We start from the raw sequence: 18068 nt of genomic DNA, 5'->3' as shown, positions 1-18068 counted from the left end.
TCACTTGCCTCCCACAGGCTGAAACTCCCTGTCACAGCTGATCTTAAACATAGCTAGCACCCGAATTCTGATTTGTTTGGTCTTGGCACCATAAATGATGGGATTGATGACAGGAGGCAGAAGTAGGTAGACATCACCCATGAGAACATGCACAATGGGATGAAGGCTGTTCCCAAAGCGATGCACCACTGAGAGGCCGATGAGAGGCACATAGAAGGCCAGTACCACACCAATGTGTGACACACAGGTTCCAAAGGCCTTGGTCCGCTCCGACTTGGAAGGCAGTTGTAGAACAGTTCGTATAATCAGAAAATAGGACAAAGAGATGAACAGGGCATCCACACCCATGACCAGCAGAATGGCAGTAAGACCATAGACCACATTGGGCAATGTGTCTGCATAGGCCAACTTCATTACATCCTGGTGCACGCAGTAGGAATGCGAGAGCACGTTGGATTGGCAGAAGGCTAGCCGTTTGATGAGCAGAGGCAGTGGGATGAAGAAGAGGGATCCGCGGGCCACAGCCACCAGGCCAATCTGGGCTGTCACTGTGTTGCTGAGCACTGCGGCATGGCGCAGCGGGTGGCAGATTGCTATGTAACGGTCAAAGGCCATGGCCAGTAGGATGGTGGACTCGATGGCTGAGAGAGCGTGGATAAAGAACATCTGGGTCATACAGGCATCAAAGGTGATCTCCCGGGAGTCGAACCAGAAGAGGGCGAGGATCTTGGGCATGGTGGATGTGGACAAGGCCAAGTCGATGGCTGCCAGCATGCAGAGAAAGAGGTACATGGGAGCGTGGAGGCTGCGCTCCATCCTTATGATGAAGACCACGATGCAGTTTCCAAACAATGCCACAGCATACATAGAAAGCAGGGGGAAGCCAATCCAGAACTGAGCTGCTTCTAGTCCTGGGATACCAATAAGTACAAAGGTGGCATGTGTGAAGTTGCAGGTACTCATAGCTGGCCCCGAGAAGGTGAGGTCACACTGGCAGCCTGCTAGCCTGTTAGGACAGGGAGCACAGTCAGACAGGCTGGCCCCAGAGACCTGGGGACTGAATACACCTTAGCTCTCCTTCCCCTTCTCTCTTCTCTCACTCCTCCAAGTCATTTGGGTTCTTTCATAAAAAGGCTGTCTGAAGCCTCCTGCCAAAGGGGAAAGTGACAGCTCAAATTCACTTATCAGTCACTACTCTCAAAGTCCATTTACGTTTGTAAAAGGGAACCTGGGGAGAACAACGCTCATCCCAAAAATCTGTGTTTCTCAAGTTCCCTGGGAATCATTTTTCTGTTCTATAAGCATTTATTTATAAGACTTACCATATATCAAGGATATTTGCTAGATGCTGAAAATAGAGAGACAAAAATGTATATTTTTGTCTTTCAGATGCTGTGACACATCATTTGCCTTTCAGATACCTTGCCTAGAGTGAAAGATAGTTAAGTAATGAAAATATTAGTATCTTGGGATGTGTGTTAGGCAAAGATGTGCATTTAATGCATAGGATGGGAGAAGCATCATCAGAGGAAACTCTCTGAAACAAGATGATCCTTCTGTTCAGTCTTGAAATACTGAGTAGAAATTAAAAAGACAGAGAAGGGAATAAAAGGTAGAGCGAAAAGTGGGGATAGGAAGGTTTTCTATTTTGTTTTGGTTTTGCTTTGTTTGGTTGCAAATTTTCAGGATTCCAGGTCCCCAGGTCTAAGGTCAGCAAGAGAGGAAAGATACAACTGTAATAAAAAAAAATAAAAACAAACAAATAAAACCCACAAAATAAAGATTAAGGAAAAAAGGCCAAAGTCAATATCTTAAGGTAACAAGGAAACTTATCTGGGGTCATCAAATGAAAGGCAGTAGCTCCCACCAATGAATTCCCGGGAGATGAAGGTGCTGGTAGCTGCCAGGTGTGGTCCCTGTGAAGGCTTTCTCTCTGTTCCTGGCTGATGGGTCCCTCCAATTTTAAAAGTTGTTTCTAAGGCCACTCTCACTGCTACAAAGAGAGCTTGAGTTGAGTCTTGATACTCCTAGAGCTTTATCTTTCTTGGAACCTCTGGCCATGAGTTATTTATATTAGGTGAGTCTTTGCTTTCTTAGGAAACTCAGTGTTGCTCTGCCTCATTCTGTGTTCTGACCTCATCAAATTCTTTCCTGAAAGTCTCCCTCAGTACTCTGATACATATAGCTAATTGTCACTAAAGAGCTAAAGGCTCGGCTTTCAAAAGAGGTTGTGAATCTTTAGAATACACTCTGCAGGTGACTTCATCAGTGATACTGGGATTAAACTGTTCATCCTCCCCACTCCCCCCCACCCCACCAGGATTCCTCTGCACTCCTAACCTGTGTCCTTTCAGCTGCTGAGACATGCTCTTCTATTTGGCCCTAGTGGAGAGGGTTTGGAGAGGAGAGTGACCAGGTATCTAAAAACACAATATGATAAAATTAAAACTAAAAATTTTGACTTAGATGATCCTTATCTTGGATAAGCAAGGAAGAACAGATCCAGGTTCAAAGATCAGAAAACCCCTCCTCTGATGACTATTTGTTCTCCTCCTTTCTCAGACATGTGCCAAGATATTACAGCTACCTTACTTGACAAATATCAGATCCCAGCTTTATCCCCCTCCACTGCTGTCAGAGAATGAAAAGCGTTTTTCAGAGGCAGATGCTCACAAGCATGGAGGGTAGCAAGGGGAGCACAGTAATGCTTTTCTCCTTTCTCAGCCCCTCTGATGACAGTATCTGCATGGGCAGACAGAAGGGTCTCTGGTGGCCTCAGAGTCAAATATCTCCCTGACTCTTCTCTCTGCAGGGCACCTTTTCTGCTTTGCTGGTAGCAGCCTAAGACTTAGGGGCATTGTTTCATCTCCCCAGTTACCTATCCCAGAAGACCTCATGCTTTCCTCCCATGTGGTCTGGCCTTCTGCCTAAAGGGACCTCTAGCCAGACCCAGTTTCAGCTTCTCTTTGGGTCTGAGTGTGGCTGTGGCATCTATTCTCACTTGCCTTTCTGGGTGGCAGCTAAAGCTCTGGAACGCTTCTTCCTCATCAATGAAAACATGGGTGGGACACAAAGGCTTCCCCCTACCCTGCCACGAGACAGTTTGTAGGGTCTTCAAGGTTCCTTAGGGTGCCAGGGACTATGGGCTGCCTGACCCCAGTGAGGATGCGCTCAACTTGAATATGGTACAGTCCTGACGAGAGGCAGCTGAAGCTGACTCTCCCTTTCAGGCACAGATTTATTTATAACTCTGCCTAGGAATCCCATGGGGATAGGCTATGGGACTACAGACTGAGGGCCTGGGGGCTGTGCAGGCAGGGAGCAATACCTCCATGGCCACTTGTATATCAGTCCCACAGGCTTCCCACTGCTTCAGTCTGGTGGGGGTGGATGAGCGAAGATTACCAGGGGCCCACTGCCTCGGCCATCACTGCCACACTTACACATACAGGACTCTCAACAATCTATATCTGCCCCTCCAAGTAACTCAAACTCTAGTTAGCCACTTTACTAGACACGGTTGCCAATGTATGTAATCAGGTTCTTGAGCTCTAGGAGTTCATATTCTCTTTATTGAGATAGGCACACAAAAGTGTAGTCCCATAATTCACAATAAGGCCATGCACCTCTTGAACTTCTCTTTTCCCAGTCCCGGCTTTTCTTTCAGTTGATGAAATGGATTTTCAGGTGAGGAAACCACTTTTCATTGCAGCTGTGTCACAGATAAAGCATACACATGACCTAGTCTCTTTGCTTAGGTCATATGGTTCATGAGTTATAATATGGTCAGAGAACCAAGTATTTGGATTCTTTATTTATTCACATTCAACAAAGTTTTATCAGGCCTGGCATGCTGCAGTTCATGGGGTGACAAAGAGTTGGACATGACCTAGCAACTGAACAACGACAGCTATGTAATAAGCAAAATAGATGCCACACATACAAATCTCCAGCCTCATGGAGTGTTCTGGTTAGGGGTACAGACAATAAATGGAGTTGCTATAAAAAATGAAAGAGGATGTTAGGTAGGCTTCAGGAGAAAAAAATAAAGGGAAGAAGGAAATAAATACATCTCAAGGGGATAGTAGAAATTTTAAATGAAGCTATTGCACAACATTACGAAGACTCCCCAGAATAAAAGCATTTGAGGAGAATCCTGGTAGAGTGAGAAATATATCCACGGACGTATTTTAAGAAGACTATTCCAGGAAGAAGGAAAAGAAACCACAAATAAAGTTCCTGAGAAGAGAATGTATCTGGGGGTTTAGAATACCAAAAAGGCCATTGTGCTGAGGAGAGAGAACCAGGGCAAGAGTAGCAGGGAGATACAATCAGAGAAGTAATGGGCAATTGGATCATACAGGGCCTCATAGGACTTATGGAACATTTAAGGATTCTCATTAAGGAGTCCAAGTGAAGTAGTGGCCATGTGTCTACCACCGCTCTGGCCTTTAGGAAAATCTCCAATTCATTGTGAATTTGTCCCTTGGGTCAGAGATGACATTTGCTCTGCACCCCACTCCCATTTCCCTTAACGTCTACATTAGGCACTCCCTAGGAATAGTGCTTACAAGTTGCCTGGATGGTTGCACAGTGGGGCTTTTCACATGTTAATGTTGGCCCTGCGGGAGGGTGCTGATGGGGGATAAATATCTGTAGAAGTAGTGAGAGCTTCCTGGCTGTCTAGTTCTTAAGACTGAAGTTCCATCTCCTCCCATTTTTAGGACACTGGGTACCCCCATCCATCTTCTCTAGCCCAAGCACCTCTTTGTCTCTCTCTCCTGTCTTCCTGCCCTATCTTATGTCATGTGTGGAAACATCAAACAAAAATTGAGTCTGTGAACCCACATCATGTGCGCATTTCTCTAATTTCTAATGGTGACTGAGACATGGTCCCTTGATCTCAAGAAGTAAGCAGAGTCTTTTGTGGGGAGAATGCTTACAGTTGAGTCTGAAAAAAGGTGCCATGAAGCAGAAGCACAAAATGATGCAGGAGAACCTGAAAAGGACACCAGACAGACTTGCTGCTGCTGCTGCTAAGTCGCTTCAGTTGTGTCCGACTCCGTACGACCCCATAGACGGCAGCCCACCAGGCTCCTCTGTCCCTGGGATTCTCCAGGCAAGAACACTGGAGTGGGTTGCCATTTCCTTCTCCAATGCATGAAAGTGAAAAGGGAAAGTGAAGTCGCTCAGTTGTTTTCAACTCTTAGTGACCCCATAGACTGCAGCCCAGGCTCCTCTGTCCATGGGATTTTCCAGGCAAGAGTACTGGAGTGGGGTGCCATTGCCTTCTCCGAGACAGACTTGAGACATCATGAAAACATCTCTGAAGGAAAGCCACTTCTACTTGGTCAGAGGGAAGAGAGTGAGGGTGCTGTAAGTGGAGGAGCCTGTGCAAAGGCTTGAAAGTGAGATGGAGCAATCAAGGCTAAGGAAATGCAAGTTGTTTGTTGTGCCTGGAGCACTGGGTCAAGGGGAAGCAATGACTTTGAGCAGCAAATAGAGCCAGGCCACACAGATTTTATGATTTTTTTTTTTCTATCTGGCAGGAAGAGAGTTTAAATGAAACAAAGTCCTTATTCTCAAAGACCTTACCTTTTAATGGGGAAGCTAGAAAAGAAATAAACAGATATGTAATGCGTTACAGCGAGTGTGAAAGTGCTAGAAGTTAAAACAAGGTAGGTAAGGAAGAGAGTGAATGTAGGCAGGAATTGAGGAAGAGGTGGTGTTGTCATTATTATTTTTTGTGGTATAAAGGGCCCTGTAATAAGGGGGTGCATGAGCAGAGACTGCATGGTGACAGGGAGCAAATCATGTATCGGGAGGAAGAACATCCCAAGTAAGGAGATCTGCAAGTGCAAAGTCTGAGGATGAAGCATGCTCGGTGTGTTTAAGGGAATGTTTGGAGGTTAGTGTGGGTGTAGTAGAGTAAGTAAGGAGGAGAGTAGTAGGAGATGAAGTTGAGCGATGAAGACGAGTCAGAGCACATAAATCTTTGTATAAGGTATTTTAATGACTGTAAACGTTTCTTGGGTAAGACAGGAGACCTCTGGAACATGTTGCACAGAGGATGTGACATGATTTGTCTTGTGTATTAAGATAATCCTTTTAACTACCTTGGGGGAAATAGACTGTACTATAAAGCAAAATCAGATTCAAAATGACGATGGCTTGGAACATGGTGGTAGCAGCAGAAGTAGTAGAAAGTAGGTGTACTCCAGATATCAATATCTGGAATACCTGGAATAAAGAGTCGTCAGCATTTGCTAAAGATTGGTTGTAGAATGGGGGAGATGGACATGCGCCAGAAATAACCAAGTCTTCTCTCAGCATCTTGAAAGGCAGAGTTTCTGGGTTATAGAAAACTGTGATTGAGAATATTTTTTCATTGATGTGAATACCAGGATATGGTTTTGGATATGATGAGTCTAAGATGATTTTTAGATATCCAAATGAAGATACTGATGCACAGGCAATTAGATATGAGTTTGGACTATATTATAAATACTTATTTGGGACTCGCAAGCCTATATATGGTATGTAAAGACATGATATTAAATTAGATGACCAGAAATGAGAATACAACAAAGAATAAGACAGGTATCAGAACAAAGTTCTGGGACATTTCAACATACGATGATAACAAAGATGAAAATGAACAGTAATTGACTCTGAAAATACTATTGTCAAACATGCTGAGGATTTTGACATCATCCTAACTATAAAGTAGCTGGTACTGTGAATAAATTCCCTGTAGCTATGAATGACTACTTCTACTTCCTTGTTGGACCTGATACCAGCTATAGGGCCCACGATTACTGAGTGATACCAATGTATCATTGAAACATGCACTTTAAATTTTTGAGAATTATTGGATATACCCAGGTTGGGAAAAATAATTAACTTGCTAGATTAAGCCATACATGAAATAAATGCTACAAATTAAAACAATTCTAATAACACAACTTGTAATTCCTTTGCAATTCTAGTCACTTTTCAGTTTCTGCTGGGGCAGAAAGTTGAGGGAGGTCAGAAAGAAACCCTGGAATATGCTTAGCTGGGAAAGAACATTAAGTAGAAATACATTTGTGAGGTTTGAGGATTTTGTTTTAGGTTTTTATTTGATTAATTAGCTGAAAATTTCTAGAGAATACAGTTTTATTTTTTTGTTTGTTTGGCTAAATTGTGCCCCCCCCAGTACAAGTTAGTTAATTTATGTATGCTGCTGCTCGATGGTCAATCGTGTCCCATTCTCTGCGACCCCATGGACTGTAGCCTGCCAGGCTCCTCTGTCATGGAATTCTCCTGGCAAGAATACTGGAGTGGGCTGCCATTTCCTCCTCTAGTGGATCCAATTCATGTATAATTATACATTATATTGTATATACATGTTTATATTACATATAAATACAGCATAGATATATAAATACATATATGGTTTATACTACATACACCATCAAAGTTAAGAGTAGGAGGACCCTGAAGGAAGTCAGTTTGCAGGTGGAAAGGAAGTAGCTTAGTAGCTGTTTAAGCATGTTACTTAATATTTTTGTGCTTCAGCTTTTCTCGTTAATAATAAAAATGACTATCTTATCATTTTGTTTTGAATATAAAAATGTGTTAATATGTGTAAAAAACAGAACAATGACTGGTCAAAGGAAATAATAAATATTAGTTAAAATTATTATTGCAGTTAGAAAATACTACCTATTTCTCAAAAAGGAGTGACTTTTTCATACTGTGTCATCTTACCTGCTGAGAAGTGGATGAAGTAAAAAGAGACAGACTACTGGCAGGATAAATAACAGTTTAGAATAAGCAGTCATTGGAGGAGAAATTCTAGACAGTAAAGCTGCTCATTCCTTCTATTCTAATGTCTCATCTCCTCATTTGTAAAATAAATGGGTCAGTCAAGCTGATTTTCTAAATATATTTCATCTTTGATTTTAAATATTTGCACATTTGGCATCAACGATCACCAGATTCACTTTTTTATTGATAAAACAACCTAACATAGACTGTTTCTATGATTCTATGTGTCTTTGGAATGGAGAATTTTTATCACAGCTCTGCGTATCTGTTTTGTCTTCACACTGTAGATGATGGGGTTCATGACAGGGGGGATTAGCAGGTAGGTGTTAGCAATCATAGTATGTACATATGGTGGGGCCCATTTCCCAAATCTGTGAACAAAGGACAGACTGATCAATGGGATATAGAAAATGGCAACAGCCCCAATATGAGAGATACATGTGCTGAAGGCTTTCTTCCTCTCTTCTGGGGATGCAATGCTGAGGATAGTCTTAATGATCAAAACATAAGAAAAGGGGATGAGCACTGAGTCCACACCAACAGTAGAGATCATGGCAGTCAGCCCCACCACATTGTTGATCCTGGTGTCTGTGCATGAGAGCTTCATCACATCAGGGTGGAAGCAATAGGAGTGGTGGAGCACGTGGCTGTGGCAATAGGACAGTCTCGTAAGAAGGGCTACCATTGGCGTGAGTGTTAGCGTCCCCCTGATGACAATGGCCACTCCAATTTGAGTTATTTTGGAGTCTGTTAAAATGATGGCATACCTGAGGGGGTCAGAGATGGCCACAAAACGATCAAAAGCCATGGCCAACAACACTGAAGATTCCATGACAGTGAAGAGTTTAATAAAGAACATCTGTGACAAGCAGGCATTAAAACTGATCTCCCTGGCATTGAACCAGAATATACCCAGCATGGTGACCAGAGTGGATACAGACAAGCCAAGGTCAGTGGTGGAAAGCATGGACAGGAAATAATACATGGGCTCATGGAGGCTGGGCTGAGTGACGATGGCAAAGAGAACCAGGCTGTTTCCCGAGAGAGCAGTTGCATAGAGAAAGCAGAAGGGAATGGAGATCCAGGTGTGGAAGGCTTCCAGCCCGGGAACACCAGTCAGCAGGAAAATGACGGAAGAGGATGTGGTATTTTGCAAGTTTGACATGATGAATTAAGAAGCACAGAATTCCAACATGAAATTCTGGAATAACCAAAAAACTTACATTTAAACAGGCAATCCAATTACAAATAATTTTATTCAACCAAAAGCTAACCAGAGATGAAGATCTATATCTTATGTAAATATTAATGGCTGATATAAATTGATAAAATAATTGCAAAATTTCAACTGCTTTAAAAATACTTTTTTTTTTTTGTATTTGTTCCTGCTCATGATTTTTCTTCCCTGGAGCATTTTTCTGGTAGCGAGGTTTATATTATGTGATCTTTTCCTCTAGCCAGAGATGGCAGAACTAAGAAAAGACACTTGACCCAAGACTGGCTGATCATACTCCATCCTCTTTGGAATATATTCTGTATAGTTGGCATCAGAGACAAATGATTGAGGTTTTGGAGGAGCAGTATTACATTGGTCAAGAGAAGAGAAAGCAGTGAAGCTTACAGATAATTTGGGAAGCCAGAAAATATTGAGAAAGAGATACTTATAATGCAAAATAACATGTATTAAGTGATAATAAATGACTTAGGCATCAGTGCAGTCATGTGCAGGTGACTATAGTATCTAACCTTTCAAATGACCTTTGTCATTTGACCCTTGTCCAGACCCTTAGAGCATCTGGAATTGCATTAGAGAGATGGAGAGCTAGAACACAGACTTATTACTTACAGAGGCCTCTGGCCCCCACTTGATATAACATGCTGTCAGTTTTAAATATATTTCTTCAATTTCTTTAAAGACTAGGTTTTCTTCACTAGCAAAGAACAGATTTTTCTCCATTTTGTTAAGACATGCTTCTAAGGAAACACCTAATAGAATCTTACAGCTTTGCTTTGGAGGGAAACATAAAACTTTATTTTTCATTGAGTAAGCAATTGGAGCCTGGGTAAATAGGTCTGTATGAATTGGAAGAAGGGGTATGGGGAAAACAGAGATTAGTATTTCAAAGCTTTTAGAATGGCATATGTGAAAGAGGGTTGAGCCAGAATGAACTTGTAACCAATGTTAAGATCACTGTTCCTTAAGGGAAACTAAGAGCTTCCAGATCACAGTTTCACCCAAAGTGCAAGGTAAAGAATTCCCTATATAAATCTCGTAGTTTTAACAGGAAATTTTTAATTTGATTAATGGAGAATTCCAGGAAAAAAGAGTGTTAATTTACATAAGTTGGTCAAATCAGTGAACTATGACTTCATAGTCTCCAGCTTAGAAAAATGAGGCTGTCCTCAGAGAACCAATCAAATTACTGTCAGAATATATTAGCAAATCTCATAAGGGAAATGAGAATTAACAAAAATGGAATATTTATTTAAAAAGGAAATTTTTTTCTGGATACTACTCCCATGGCACTGCCATGGAGTTGATCATTTTATAGAAATGAAGTATCAGGATTCCCTAGTGGTCCAGGGGTAAAAAAAACAAAACAAAACAAAACAAAAAACTGCCTGCCAATGCAGGGGACACAGATTTGATTCCTGGTCTGAGAAGATCCCACATGTCTTGGGGCAAATAAGGTTATGTGCCTCAACTACCGAAGCCTGGGTACTTAGAGCCAGTGCTCTGCAATAAGAGAAACCATTACAATGAGAAATGCATGCCTCTGCTAGAGAGTAACCTCTGCTTGCTGCAACTAGAGAAATCACACACAGCAAGAAAGACTCAGAGCAGCCAAAAATAATAAACAATTAAAAAAAAACTTAAAAAAATGAAGTATCAATAGACACTGTCTCACACAACTGGCATGTATTTCACAATTAACTGTGAAAGTTTGAAACATTAACAGGTTCTATTAGCACTTTTTGAAATTAATTATAACTATAGTGATTTCTGAAAATTTTTTTTATAGTTTTTACATTTAATAAGTATGTATTGATCAGGAAGATAAACTAAAAATCTATTAAATTAATGATACTTATGATGATTTATAATAATGGGTTCACATCTCATTTTCCACAAGTCTTTGACTTATTTCTTATCATTTTTCATAGAACCTGGGACTCAGTTTTTGAAGTTAACAACTTTCTGAGGTTACTCGGGAAGTAGAGAAATTATGAAAAAGGAATCACTTCAATTCTGTGTACAAAAGGTTTGGGGTATTTGCAAAAGGCTTTCCAAGAAAAACAGTACTTGAAATAATTTCACATTTTGTGTATGTCAAGACAAAGTATTCCAAGCCAGAAACTGTCAAGCCAGAATGAGCTTGTAATATTGCTTATTTGCTCTTGCCTTACACTCTCAGACACATTTCCTGAGTACCTACTCTGGGCACAGTGCTGTGTTAGAAGCTAAGACATAACACAAACAAAACACCTCTTACAGAGCTTATAATTAAGGGAGAGTGAATGCTGCTGCTTATAAATAATTTCAATATCCAGCATATCATGATGAATAATAAAAGTTGTTATGAGAATACAAAAGACCTCCATATATGTCAACTAATTCAGCCTGTCACAATGATTTTCACAGTGATTTGCAATGATTAAGTGTAACTTTTGTCATTGAGCTCTACACAATTTTATGAGATCAGTTAAAAAAATAAATTGCTATATGAACAATTTCTCTTTCATCCTAAAGTCTTCATGATTCCCCTTATTTTATGATTCAATTTATTTGCTGTTTGTTTTCATTCTTGTGGTTTTCTCCTCTTTTCCTTTCTTTCTGCATGATCAGAAGAACGGTTCAGGTTGAAGTGATCTGTGCCGAGCTTGGCAGAAGAGAACTTCCTTGAATACCTTCTTTTCCATTGGTCTAAACCAACACTCCCTGCACCCTCTCATCATCCATGCTGGGCTCAGACACAGGGGCTTCCTTATTCCTTTCAGAGCCAGCAACTCCCCCTAAGCTTTTGATCATCTACAATAAACACCTCATTTGTTTCAGCATCAAACTGGGTGCTCACTGGATAATGTCAGCACTAGTGGTACAAAGCAAGCAAAATAACGGAGGTTTGGTGCCTGAGAAAACCAGAGAGATGTCAGGACCTCAACACTGAGAGTCAGAAAACCTCATCTTTAATCAGAGCCCAGTGACACTTATGAAAAAAAAAAAAGGAAAATTACCTGTTTGAAAAACCTACTACATGTCAGGCACTGTGTACTAGGCATAATGTATATCAGAGGAATCACAGACAAAGAAATACCACTAGTTGTAGAACTCTTAAATTGAAGAAAGTAGGGAAAACCACTAGACCATTCAGGTATGATCTAAATCAAATCCCTTACGATTATACAGTGGAAGTGACAAACAGATTCAAGGGATTAGATCTCATAGAGTGCTTGAAGAACTATGGACAGAGGTTCATGACATTGTACAGGAGGCAGTGGTCAAGATCATCCCCAAGAAAAAGAAATGCAAAAAGGCAAATTGATTGTCTGAGGAGACCTTACAAATAGCTGAGAAAAGAAGAGAAGTGAAAGGCAAAGGAGAAAAGGAAAAATATACCCATTTGAATGCAGAGTTCCAAAGAATAGCAAGGAGAGATAAGAAAGTCTTCCTCAGTGATCAATGCAAAGAAATAGAGGGAAATAATAGAATGGGAAAGTCTTGAGATTTCTTCAAGAAAATTAGAGATACCAAGGGAATATTTCATGCAAAGATTGGCTCAATAAAGGATAAAAATGGTATGGACCTAACAGAAGCAGAAGATATTACAAAGAGGTGGCAAGAATACACAGAACTATATGAAAAAGATCTTCATGACCCAGATAATTATGATGGTGTGATCACTCACCTAGAGCCAGACATCCTGGTATGTGAAGTCAAGTGGACCTTAGGAAGCATCACTATGAACAAAGGTAGTGGAGGTGATGGAATTCTAGTTGAGCTCTTTCAAATCCTAAAAGATGATGCTGTGAAAGTGCTGGACTCAATATGCCAGCAAATTTGGAAAACTCAACAGTGGCTGCAGGACTGGAGAAGTTCTGTTTTACTCCAATCCTAAAGATGGACAATGCCAAAGAATGCTCAAACTACTGCACAATTACACTCATCATGCACACTAGTAAAGTAATGCTCAAAATTCTCCAAGCCAGGCTTCAACAATAAATACATGAACCATGCACTTCCAGATGTTCAAGCTGGTTTTAGAAAAGGCAGAGGAACCAGAGATCAAATTGCCAACATCCGTTCGATCATTGAAAAAGTAAGAGAGTTCCAGAAAAACATCTATGTCTGCTTTACTGACTACGCCAAAGCCTCTGACTGTGTGGATCACAACAAACTGTGGATAATTCTGAAAAGGATGGGAATACCAGAATACCTGACCTGCCTCTTGAGAAATCTGTATACAGGTCAGGAAGTAACAGTTACAACTGGACATGGAACAACAGACTGGTTCCAAATTGGGAAAGGAGTACATCAAGGATGTATATTGTCACCTTGCATATTTAACTTATATTCAGAGTACATTGCGAGAAACACTGGGCTGGATGAAGCACAAGCTGGAATCAAGATCACGGGGAGAAATATCAATAACCGCAGATATACAGGGGACACCACCCTTATGGCAGAAAGTGAAGAAGAACTAAAGAGCCTCTTGTTGACAGTGGAAGAGGAGAGTGAAAAAGTTGGCTTAAAACTCAACATTCAGAAAACTAAGATCATGGCATCTGATCCCATCACTTCATAGCAAGTTTATGTGGAAGCAATGGAAATAGTGACAGGCTTTATTTTCGGGGGCTCCAAAATCACTGCAGATGGTGACTGCAGCCATGAAATTAAAAGGCGCTTGCTCCTTGGAAGAAAAGTTATGACCAACTTAGACAGCATTTATTTTTTTTTTTTTTTTTTTTTTTTTTTTGCCATGCTGTTTGCTCTTATTTTTTTTTTTTTTTTTTTTAAATTTTTATTATTATTTTTTTTTCCAGTGGGTTTTGTCATACATTGCTATGAATCAGCCATGGATTAGACAGCATTTAAAAAGCAGAGACATTACTTTGCCAACAAAGGTTCATCTAGTCAAAATTATGGTTTTTCTAGTAGTCATGTGTGGATGTGAGAGTTGGACCATTAAGAAAGCTGAGCGCCAAAGAATTGATGCTTTTGAATTGTAGTGTTGGAGAAGACTCTTGAGAGTCCCTTGGACTGCAAGGAGATCAAACCAGTCAATCTTAAAGGAAATAAGTCCTGAATATTCACTGGAAGGACTAATGCTAAAGCTGAAGTTCTAATACTCTGGCCACCAGATGCAAAGAATGGACCAGTGGGAAAGACCCTGATGCTGAGAAAGACTGAAGGCAGGAGGAGACGGAACAACAGAGGATGAGATGGTTGGATGGCATCACTGATGCGATGGACATGAGTTTGAGTAGGCTCTGGGAGTTGGTGATGGACAGCGAGACCTGGCGTGCCACAGTCCATGGGGCCACAAAGAGTCAGACATGACTGAGCAACTGAACTAAACTGAAGACTGCCATTTTCTTCCAAGAAGTTCCTCATATTTTTTGCTCTCCATATATTCTTCTTGTGATATAACAGCTATTCCCACGGCTTTAAATAGCACTTACATCCTGATGGCTCACGAACCTGAGATCTAATTACGGCCTCTCCAAAGTTCTGTATTTTAAAAGTTAATAAAATCTTTGAAGCAGTAAGAAGATTTCTAGGCTTCAACTAGGTCATGGAAGTAGAATGAGTAAATCAAATTGATGATTTAGGAAAGGAACTGGCAGTAGTCTGGAGAACAAATCAAAGCTCTCTGCTTAGGGCCAGTGAATAGAATGTGAATAAACTATTTTATCTATACCTGAGGGATAGCTCCACCCATATATCCTCAGATAGCTCAATCAGTAAGAATCAAGAAGATCCTACCCCTTCTCCCATTCCTATCGTGGCTCCCTCTTCTTTGCTTCATTTATCAGAAAATGATATTGAACTCTAGCAGATCATCTGCTCAGAACTGCCTCCCTCATGTACACACATACCACGCATACTCACCATCCACTCACTTAGCCTCAGTATACAAGTCAACATTAAGTTCATATTGATTTTATTTCTGAAATGTCAAAAACTGGAGCCTTAAGAGGATTACATATGGAGGCTTAGTAATAGCAGTCTGGTTGGTCGTGGAACCTTGCGGCTGTATTTCATTGCAATCTTCTTAAATCAGAAACATGAAACTGTTCTTAAAGAACAAAGGAGGGCTAATGAATATGGTTAGGAGAAAGTACAAAAATTCCCTCAAACGAACGTTTTGTGCAGACATCACCAGAAGGTCTGTTCAACCCATCCTCTGAGTCCCTGCTTAGCCTTCATTTTCTCTTATGGGAAGGAAGCTACAATCTCTGTACTAATTTTCTTGTCCACTTTGATCACAGTGATGCACTTCTTCCATTGCACCTCCATGAGCTGCAGTTTGTGGTGATGGCTTTAACTGCTGAATTAGACTATATAGTATTATCAGTATTGTCCAAGTCATTGCCAGCAGCATGGCTATTGTGTGACTGATCTGGGTTTAGATCCTTGCTCAAACACCAACTAGTTTTGAGATCTTGTATAGTGACAATAACAAAAATATAACAACAGCTACTGCTCTATGAACATTACTTTGCCAAGTACTCTATAGGCATTTTATCTTTTCTTCTTTACTATAACACCACGTAGCAGTATTATATTCACTTTTCTGATGAAGAAATTGAGTATGAAAGAAGTTATGAAATGTATACAGGATCACATACAACTAGCAAACATCAGAGTAGGGATTCTAAACCTATTTATTTTTAATTTCAATGCTCAGGCTCTCAAAAACTATTCTCATTGAAACCTACAAGTAAGGTAAACTTTCTTTCATTTGGTTTCCTTCTCTGTAAGCTTGAACGCACACTGTGTCTAGTACAGTACCTGGCATGCATTAGATGTTCAAAATTGGTATTCTTTTCATTTTTAGTAAGAATCACTGGGCTTTTCAGCCCCTGAAAACCTCTTTAGTTTTCTTGAGCACCAAACCACTAAGTAGGATAAATGTACTAGCAACTGATTAAGTCATTTGACTAATGAACAACAGGATATCCCACCCACACCTGGCAGAACAAAACACCCCTTTTCTGCAGATTTCCTGAGAATAAATAATTATGTAAATCTACCCTCCACCTCAGCCCACCATCCCATTATCTAGTCTAATTCTGCTCCGGGTGAAGAGACTCTCATCTGTGGGTAGGAAAGTTCGGCTTGCCTAGAGTTGAGCTTTTTCAAAACAACGTTACTTACAGGGCCCACACAGCAGCTTTCCTGTCCCTCTCGGGCTGACTCACAATGCCGGGAAGGCTTTAGATCCAGCTGAGGCTGAGCTCATGAGAAGACTTGTTGGCAGACTGGCTGGAGACAGTCTCAGAGCTGAGCGGCCAGCTCCCTGTGGTGTTGTCACTCACTGTGTCTCCAGAGTATGCCGGTTCCCAGAGGACTTCTTTTGCCTCATATAGTCTTTTTATACCTTCCATTAGGCAATTGTATTTTGTGGCTATGTGCTTTATAGGCTGATGTAATTTTCTTGTATTGTGCCCTTTTATTGAAGGATTTCACATATGAACAGTTTGGAGATATAAGTCACATACCATAAATTCCACCATTTATAGTGTACAATTTAAAAAGTTCTAGTAAATTCACAGAGTTGTGCAACAACCATCATCACAGTCTAATTTTAGAAAATATTCATCACCCCCAAAAGAAACTCCATACTCATTTGCAGTCGCTCTAAAGAGGACTTTTTAAAAATGAAATTTTATACCCAACTGCTAAAATGCACCAGCTGTTGTGAATGTAAGTCATACTCTATCCCATAGTATCTGTCATTAAGTGTAGTCTTGTTTTAGTAAACTACCCACAGGTAGCTTCTCTCTTACAAAAAATGTTATCCATCTGTACATATTCAGTAATAAAAGTGTCCTAAATTCCTAACATCAAGCTAAGTGCTAGAGATTTTCAAAAAAGAGTATAACAATAATTCTTACTATTCAGGATCTCCTAGTTTAGTATAGAAAGCAGGTTAATTGATGATTTCTGATACTGAAAACCAATGATAAGATTACCACAGAGCATGAACCAAGTGTTGGTGAATATAGTAGATAAAAATCTCAGTCCATCACTGAGGTGTGCAGAAAATAAAGTTTTTTTACTTTTGCATAACTCAACCTATTTTCTGTTTTAAAGTCCCAGCCCACTAGGTGGTAGAAAACTAATCACAGTAATTTGGGGTTCTGTCTACTTGTGTTCAAATGTGGAGGATCTTATATTGCACATTTGAGTATATCTGATGTGAAGTGAATATTATCTTCCTTGCTGCTGCTGCTAAGTCACTTCAGTCATGTCTGACTCTGTGCGACCCCATAAACAGCAGCCCACCAGGCTCCCCCGTCCATGGGATCCTCCAGGCAAGAACACTGGAGTGGGTTGCCATTGCCTTCTCCAATGCATGAAAGTGAAAAGTAAAAGTGAAGTCGCTCAGTCGTGTCAGACTCTTAGCAACCCCATGGACTGCAGCCTACCAGGCTCCTCCATCCATGGGATTTTCCAGGCAAGAGTACTGGAGTGGGGTGCCATTGCCTTCTCCAATGATCTGTCTTAGTCTTTGGTAATTAGTATCCACAGATTTCTTTGGGAGGTCCATCTTCTCTACTTACGGTACCTTTATATCCTTAAATATTGCCACCATTTCTGGACCACTCTTAGAGTCATCTGTGATTTCTCTCTTACACTCTGTATACAAACCACTGGAAAACCATGCCGATATGTTTGAAAACACAGCCAGAATTCAATCACTCTTAATCGCCTCCCAAAATGCCTCCCTTATCCAAAACACAATTATCTCTCACTTGGATATTTTCAGAAATTTCCTAACCATTTTCCCTGCTTCCATCCCTACCACCAACTCTGTTTCACCACAGAAAATGTCTTGGCCTGAAATATTTTATGTTTTATAATATAACAAAGCAATGATAGAAATATTTGATTATGTATTCTGTGCCCAAGTTATTATGCCAAATATTCATGGTAGGCAAAATAATGGCCCCCAGAGATGACCTGGATAATAATATGTTATTATCCTGGAACCTGTAAATATGTTAGCTTTATATGACAGAAGGAATTT

General features: G+C 40.5%; 2 protein-coding genes across 2 annotated transcripts; both read right to left on the bottom strand.

Annotated features, from left to right (window-relative positions):
* On the bottom strand, positions 1-16287 carry LOC133054366 (olfactory receptor 51E2). The gene is made up of 2 exons (XM_061139318.1): positions 16193-16287; positions 1-1006 (listed from the first exon to the last, which is right to left on the bottom strand). The coding sequence occupies exon 2, from the start codon at positions 961-963 to the stop codon at positions 1-3; it is 963 nt and encodes a 320-aa protein (XP_060995301.1). The 5' UTR covers positions 964-1006; positions 16193-16287.
* Positions 8033-8977, bottom strand: LOC133054362 (olfactory receptor 51F2-like). Its single transcript, XM_061139303.1, has one exon. It carries the CDS (start codon positions 8975-8977, stop codon positions 8033-8035), a length of 945 nt encoding a protein of 314 aa, XP_060995286.1.
* Positions 16288-18068: the final 1781 nt, after the last annotated feature.

Source organism: Dama dama, chromosome 1, assembly GCF_033118175.1.
Source record: "Dama dama isolate Ldn47 chromosome 1, ASM3311817v1, whole genome shotgun sequence".
Taxonomy (NCBI): domain Eukaryota; kingdom Metazoa; phylum Chordata; class Mammalia; order Artiodactyla; family Cervidae; genus Dama; species Dama dama.
Note: the sequence above shows the minus strand (reverse complement) of the source record. Positions and strands in the feature narration are given on the sequence as shown.

What these genes read in the sequence shown, in the direction of transcription:
- LOC133054366 (XM_061139318.1), bottom strand. Translation starts at nt 963, where the DNA reads ATGAGTACCTGCAACTTCACACATGCCACCTTTGTACTTATTGGTATC.
- LOC133054362 (XM_061139303.1), bottom strand. Translation starts at nt 8,977, where the DNA reads ATGTCAAACTTGCAAAATACCACATCCTCTTCCGTCATTTTCCTGCTG.